Below are 8128 nucleotides of genomic sequence, written 5' to 3' on the forward strand. Positions count from 1 at the left end.
ATGCATTGTACAGACTTGTCACGTCCTGGATTTGTGCTCTATATAAAACAATTCTTGGGATATGGGCATCGATGGCAAGGCTGGCATTTATTGCTCATCCCTAGTTGCCCTGAGAAGGTAGTGGTGCGCCGCCTTGAACTGCTGCTTGCAGTTTTGATACAACTGAGTGGCTTACCAGGCCACTTCGGGGAGCAGTTCAGAATCAACCCATGTTGATGTGGGACTAGTCACTTGTAGGCTAGTCCGGTTATGGGCGGTAGGTTTCCTTCCCTAAAGGACATTAGTGAACCCGTTGGGGGTTTTACGACAATCCGATAGTTTCCTTGTCACTTTTACTGATACCATTTAAAAATAAATAAATAAATAAATAAAAATTTAAATTATTATTATTTTCAGAGTTTTAAACTGAATTCAAATTCTCATACTGCCAACTCACATTGTCTGGATTATTAGTCCAGTAACATGATCACTACACAACCTGTACATTGTATCCCTATATCTTATCAAATTTTAGGATTCCAACTTGAGTTCATTAGAAAGTGTCAACTGTAGAATAAAATAGAATTTTCTACGGCATAGATCACCGGTAGTTAGTTAAAAACAGATTTTCTAAATTTCTGTCTTTTATTAAACCGTTATCCAGCAAATGCCATGAGACTTTAAGGTAAAAAGAAGCATTGCCATCTGAGTTGCATTTGATCTAAGTGTAGCCGTGCAATGTACCACACCAATTCCTATTCATTCAGTCTTGTATAGAATTGGAGATTTAGGCGTAAAATATTAACCAGTTGTTCAGATTTTAGTGCTGTGCATTAAATATCAATCCACTGCTAAGTGTACCTAGAGAGAAATGTATTTTAAACATCTAATAAATGTTCTTTTCAGATGCATGTTTTTGTTCCCATGACATGGTGGATCAATAATAGAAAGTTTTACAGTTTGCATATTGGCTGTTTTTAATCTGTAGTTTTAGAAATCCTGATCTAAATTCACCAGATGTAAAATTTTGAGGTAAACTGTTGTATATCAGGATTGAATTATACTTCAATATCCAGGATAAAATATTAAAATTACTTGTTTTCCAGTGACTTCATAGTGCCAGACTACCTGAAACAGGAGCAAGAGGAGGCCCTTGGTCAGTATGATATTGGAGACAATGGCTTTGATAACAACTCAGCAGTACAAATGCCAGTCATTTCCCAGGTGTCCTCCACACAGAACTGCGACAGTGCGTTCCCCCTTGGGCACTTGGCTGGACTTATGAACAAGGACGACGAAATAATAGAAGAGCAGAAGACGAATGGCTCAGATGTAAATGGAATCCTTGGTGTAAGAGAAGATCTGCATAAGAGAGGTTCTCCAGAGGAAGGACCTCACATCCTTTACAATTAAGTTAGCCCTGGTAGTTAAACTTCAGTTCTTTTGGAGATAGTGCCTGGACCTGGGTCAAATGATTCATGGAGCTTTTCTTCCAGACTCTGAACTTTTATTTAAAATAGGTCAACGTCACATTATTTGTTCATCAAAGGTTTCAGACACGTCAATGGGCCGTCACTTACTTAAAAGCACATTAAACCACGCATTTCTTAATTCACACAGCAGGCACAAACCTTGGAAGAAGCTATGGTACAGCTTTTGAACAATGTATAGTGAACAGTACCCTCTCAATGTTTTACATTATACTTTAATAAAGCTGCCAATAGTACTTTCCTTGTCATATTGGCATCAAGGGACACATTTTAGGATCAACATTTGAAATGCTGCATTGGTGGACAAAAACTCATCTCTGACTTTATCTGCATCAAGTCACTGGAAACATATCAAATGTTTAAATACTACACAAGTGCTATCTGCCTGAAATGATTTTGACAGATTTGTTGAATATTCTAATACAACTAAATGATGTTCACAGGGTATGAAATTTCAAAATGTCCACCAGAAAATGGGATTTTTTTTTTTTCAGCAAAAAATACGTTTGTACAATAATACGAACCTTTTTATCAAGAATTCAAAGTTGGTGTTGTGACTAGAAATGCTAGTCTGGATAGCTACTCCTGAATAACTGCTTCATTTCATGCACTCCAAATTGTGCCATATTTCCTTCTGTCTGATCAGATGGTTTTTGGTCACTCTTGTTCAAAGAACCACCTAGTAATGGGAATAGGGGAAGGAAAAAGTTGTCGAAAGCCATGAGTACCTTTCAGTCAGGCATCTGGCTTTCTGACGAGCCATTTGACCATTGCATTCCTGGCTGAAAAGATTAAAGTTCCAATCGCTGTTTTTCCAGTTCAGGAAAGCAAAATATTACGTTCAGCATAGCACAGTGATATAATTAATGTCTGTTGAGTGTATAACTAATGTATAATTAGTTTCCTGGCCAACTGGGCTCGAAACGATGCGAAGGACCTTGCGAGGTCAGTCAGGAGTTGGTTTTAAGTATTTGGCTCTGACCGGGTGCCACCAAAGTGTGACCTTTTTACATCTACGTGATTTAAAACTGGAAATATTCAGATGTTTTCCAGTACATATTTTACTATTAATCTGAAGTAATGGTGAATGCATATTCCCTTCAGATGTGTTTAGCTACTTTTTAGTCTCTTGTAACATGTGGATGTGCGTTAACATTGACACCACAGTTGGTGGCACGTTAGTGAAGAGTTTTTTCAGGGAGCTTGTTTGCCTTGGCTGTTGTTGAATCAGTGGTTTATTGCAAACTTTTCTAAAACAGAAGTTTTTTGTGCTAACAAGATAACTGGTTTTAAGCTTAAATGTTCAGACTTAGATTTCTACAGCTGTTAAAGATTTTTTTTAAACAATCTACACAATTTGCTGTTTTGTGAAGTGTTCACCTTTTTTTAAAGGTGTTAATTACAATTGTTGACCCCTTTGTTAATATGTGCATAGGATCATGTAATATTTTGACAATCTGAAGGCATGCTGTGATTGATTAAGGCATGTGTGTTTTAATTTTTTTTATTTTTTAGTAACTTCTGTAGTTTTGGTATTCAAAATATTTAGAAAGTAGCACTCCTGAAAATAAAGCACAGATAACAGTGATGGTTTGGGCTTTATTCAAATAAATGTATTCAATTATACATTAACCTTACCAGCAATACTGAGAGATTCCTGTCTGGGTAGCCAGAATAACTTGTAGAGAAATAGGAACTGAAAGTATGCTGGAAAGCATCGATGGAAAAGCCTCTATTACTGTTAATTTTGTATACAAGGGGGTCTGGATAAATATAACACTGATCAATGCATAGAATTTGGTGCTTTGACACCTTTTATAATAAAGATGATTAGACAATCCAAGTACTGTATACTATTTTTTGGCAGGTTAGTTATGTGGTGGTAAGGATTTTGTATTCCACTTTGTTATGTTGGCTTGCATTCTGGCAATGTAGTAGTTTATATAAAGTCAAACTGCCCACCATCCCAAAAAACCCACAAATTAGTTGCAGAGATGTTTTTGATGAATATCTCTGTTCTTAAATATTAAAACCAAAGGTGGTTAATGTACTTCCAAATAGCACTACCTTGCTGCTTTGGTTTAATTTTGGCCTATTTACCATGTGAATCGAATCTTGAGCTTATGTTGTTTATCTTTAAAATATATGCATGTTAATTAAAGAGGTGGGTCATACTGCAGTGATTTTTCCATTGTAAAATCTGTGTAGCCAGCATAGTAGCAGCACCATTGGTTTAATTTTATCTTGATTTCAAAATACAAATAAATCGACGTATCACTCTGTTTATAGAGGCTTTTCAGTCCAGCCTTCCAGCAGTTAAGGCATATCCTTTTGCAAATCTAGCTGAGGCTTACTGCCATTAGGCAACAGAATAATTTTGCCCACTATGCCAGTTTGTCAATTTCTGTACAGTGTGCAAAAATGAAAAAATTGTTGAGCCCTTTCCTAGCTGTGAAATATTTTCATCCATTATATCTAAATAATAAAAACAAATTGCATTTACATATAAAGAAACATCCCAAAGCGTTTCGCACATGGGAAGCAGACGCCTAAACGGGAAAATACTAGCAACGATAGATGTTTAAGAAACTGAGTTGCTATATCTTACGTTTATTAATGTATCATATTTTTAATTGTTTTCCATTACTAAAAGGTTCTGTTCTACCAGTGTGGGTGAATGGTTAAATCAACTGTAAATGTTGACCACTATTCAAAACTTAAAAGGAAATTGTAGGTACAGTCAATGATGCTACAGTAATTGTCCAGTTTGTTTACGTGGGCATGGTTGAAATTAAACATTTTGTGTGTATCTGTAGTACTAGATGCTGAAGTAGTTCCTTTGTCCTGTACTTCAAATGTGCATCTTTTAATTGTGTTTTATATACTTCGCATTCTTGGAAAGCCCAGCACTTTGTCACTCTACATTTTGGAGATCTTAAAACTCATATTCTCATCACTGCCATAAACTATTTCAAGGACATTAATAAAGCTGAGCCAACAGTGTCCCTGTTGCGGTCACCTACTTGTATATACTGTATAGTCTGATGACTTGGAAATATTGCTAACCTGTTGAGCAAAAGGTTTCAGATGGAATTTTTGATAGTATGATTGCCAGTAAATTGGATATTTTTTTCTTTGAAAACCTTGTTTTCACCAGCATGACCCCATGGCAGGCTAGTATTGTAAAACATAGTTACCAATGGAAATGAGAAACCCCAGTTTCAATAAGTGAGTTGTAAATGTAAAGAACATTCTGTTCTGGCTATGGCTTTACTATACTTACCCTGTTGTGGGGTGGGCGTGTGTGTGCGCGCCTGTGTGTTTGTGTGTGTGTGTGTGTGTGTGTATATAGGGAAAAGTTCACATATTCTATTTTCATGCTCATATGATGGTCACAAGAGGCAAGTAGCATTGTATAAAGTTTGATAAAATAATACTGCAGTTGATAATCTGTGTGGAAATTATAAATAAAACTCTTTACCATTATATACTGCATACTGTGGCGTGCATGTCTTTGTAGAAATAAAATGTCTTCTTTCCACAGTGCAATATTTTTAAAAAGTACTCGAGTTTATTGCATTGACATTCTTGACATTGAAACCATAACTACAGAAAAACCGGAGTCATTGTAGCTAAGTTTTTCCAGTTAAACTAAACGAACAAAGTCAGATAACATTTACTAATCATGTGCCCAGTGTACAATTGCTTTTAATGTTTATCACATTTTTATTAAAATTACTGATTTTTAGATAAGGCTATATTACAATGATTTTTTTTCCCCTCGTTAAATTCACTTTAAAACTTTAATTTTTTAAACCTGCTCCTTCAATTAAATTGACTTGCAAGCATTTAATGAACCCGTTCATGATGGTGTACTTTTGCTTCTTTTTCCAGTGATTCTCTTATGCTGTAATTTATTTAAGACCATTCTGGATTCCCTATTTGTACTTCTGCTATCCTGAATTAGGGAGGTACTGTCCTCTATCATCATTGCTTCTTAATTATGTCTGTTGCTGAATGCCTGACAAACCACACTGCAAAAGAGACCATTAAATTAAAATTTTAATTAGTTGTGTTAACTAAATCAAAATGTTTGAAAGCAATCTTAAATACAAGACGAGAGTGTTTTATGCATAGGGTGGAGGGAAGTCATCAAACTACTTGTGATCTCCTTCAGTATAGTAGGTGGTTTCTGATTATATAAGCCATTTTTAATATGTAGTTGAATGGAAGTTGTAATTTGCCAAAGCCTTTTGGGAAAGTTCAGTTTAAATCTTCAAGTGCCCAACACAAGTCTGTTTCACAACTCATAATTTGATTTAAGTTCAATTAGCTTCCCTTCCCCCCCACCCCCTTTCCCATGAGTTTTGGGAATCTGTTTAATAGTAAAGAACTTGGTGTACTTGTAAAGATAATGAATTCATATTACAAAAAAATAAAATGTGCAATTCTGCTTTACGTGGCCATAAAATCAAAGTTGGTTGTGGACATGGTATGCCTTTAATTAAAATATTTAAATTTTAAACCTACCAATGATGGTGGAATTCTCATCTCCCTGCTGGTTCTTTTGCCAATTACCTTAACTCTGTGTCCTCTGGTTACTGACCCTACTGCCAGTGTCCTCTGGTTACTGACCCTACTGCCAGTGAGAATATTACACATTCTTTCATTCATTATTTTGGCACAATGGGCACAGTAAATAATTTTCCTGGTATAGAAAATTGGGAGTATTATCTAGCTACTTGTTCTGCAGACTTCCTCCTTTGTCAGGAGCAGTTTCAGCTGCTGGTCCACATGTTGAAATAGTTCCATTGTGTCTTAGAATTTGTTGTAAATGAGCAGTAGAGGAAAACTCTGCACCACTTCCCTACCTACAAAGCTTTGAGCATTTGGCATGGTTTTAAAATGGGTAGGTTGACCATAGCTAAGCTCAGTTCCCCCACGTTGAGAGTGACCTCGAGTGCTACGCACAAAGCAATGTTTTTCCAATCGAGTGAGGCTGAATCAATTGAAGGCAGAGATTGCTAATGGAAATGGCAATTCCAGAAACAAATTGGCCAAATTATACTTTGCAGAGACTTGTATGGGATAAGACATACGAACATAAGAATTAGGAGCAGGAGTTGGCCATACCACCCCTCGAGCCTGCTCCACCATTCAGTAAGATTATGGTTGATCTTCGACCTCAACTCCACTTTCCTGCCCGATCTCCATATCCCTTGATTCCCCTAGAGTCCAAATATCTATCGATCTCAGCCTTGAATATACTCAACGATTCAGCTTTCACAGCCCTTTGGGGTAGAGAATTCCAAAGATTCACAACCCTCTGAAGAAATTCCTCCATCTCTGTCTTAAATAGCCTGAGACTGCCCCCTTTTTTCTAGATTCTCCAGCCAGTGGAAACAACCTCTCAGCATCTACCCTGTCAATCCCCCTCCGAATCTTTTATGTTTCAATGCGATCACCTCGCATTCTTCTAAACTCCAGAGAGTTTAGGCTCAATCTCTCCTCTTAGGACAACCCTCTCATCCCAGTAATCAATCTAGTCATTTGGTGTCTTAAGGCCCAAGCTACATCCTTCAGCATAAGGCTATTAAGTTTTGGAACTGGTTATATTAACCACTGCTGCTGGGTTACCAGCTCAATAGGTGCAACATTTGTTTTTGGTGAATGAAGTCCATTATTGGAATCATGTCTTATCTGAATTGATACTGATATCCATTGGCTGGCTACCAGGTCATCATTTGTCAATCTACAGAAAAGACAGGAACAGAAGATCTGTCTATGAAGAAATTCTTGAAAGAATCTGTTGAATATATAGTTTTGGCCATTAAAGACAGTCTGCAAATGGATGGCTAATGTTCTAGGCATCAGCCCCATTTATTAATTCTTCCAGCACCATTGTATGAAGCCTCAGAATTGTCTGATATTTGAAGCCAGTGATTATTCATGAGAACCAGATATTTATGATAAAGTATGTAAAAAGGAAAAGAGTAGCAAAAGTAAACGTTGGTCCTTTAGAGGCTGAGAGGAGAAATTATTATGGGGAATAAGGAAATGGCAGAAATGTTAAACAAATATTTTGTATCTGTCTTCACACTGGAAGACACAACAATCATACCAAAACTGGTGGGGAATGAGGTGAGGAACTTAACGTAATTAATATAAGTAGAGAAAAAGTACTAGAGACTAAAAGCTGACAAATCCCCTGGACCGGACTGCCTACATTCTAGGATTCTAAAAGAGGTGGCTGAAGAGATAGTGGATGCATTGGTTTTGATCTTCCAAAATTCCCTAGATTCTGGAATGGTCCCAGCGGATTGGAAGGTCGCAAATGTAACAGCGCTATTCAAGAAAGGAGGGAGAGAAAAAACACACAACTACAGGCCAGTTAGCCTGACAACAATGGATTCCAGCATTTTCCTGACGACTGATAAGAAAGTGGTATCAAGTCACTTGGAAAATCATAACATGATTAGGCAAAGTCGACATGGTTTTAGAGTCATACAGCACAGAAAGAGGCCCTTCGGCCCATTGCGTCCACGCCGGCCATCAAGCCCTGTCTAATCCCATTTTCCAGCTTTTGGTCCGTAGCCTTGTATGCTATGGCATTTCAAGTGCTCATCCAAATGCTTCTTGAATGTTGTGGGTTCCTGCCT

At 37.2% G+C, this 8128-nt stretch overlaps 1 protein-coding gene across 1 annotated transcript in view; it reads left to right on the forward strand.

Annotated features, from left to right (window-relative positions):
* zbtb44 (zinc finger and BTB domain containing 44) overlaps positions 1-4955 on the forward strand; it is a 49908-nt gene extending 44953 nt beyond the window's left edge. Inside the window, exon 6 of the mRNA XM_085967950.1 lies at positions 1086-4955. Within this exon, the coding sequence (XP_085824076.1) occupies positions 1086-1392 (307 nt within the window). The 3' untranslated portion in view covers positions 1393-4955. The remainder of the gene's footprint in view (positions 1-1085) is intronic.
* The last annotated feature ends 3173 nt before the right edge of the window (positions 4956-8128 follow it).

This window comes from Somniosus microcephalus, chromosome 26 (assembly GCF_052327205.1).
Source record: "Somniosus microcephalus isolate GS21.2 chromosome 26, FLI_Smic_1.0, whole genome shotgun sequence".
NCBI lineage: Eukaryota > Metazoa > Chordata > Chondrichthyes > Squaliformes > Somniosidae > Somniosus > Somniosus microcephalus.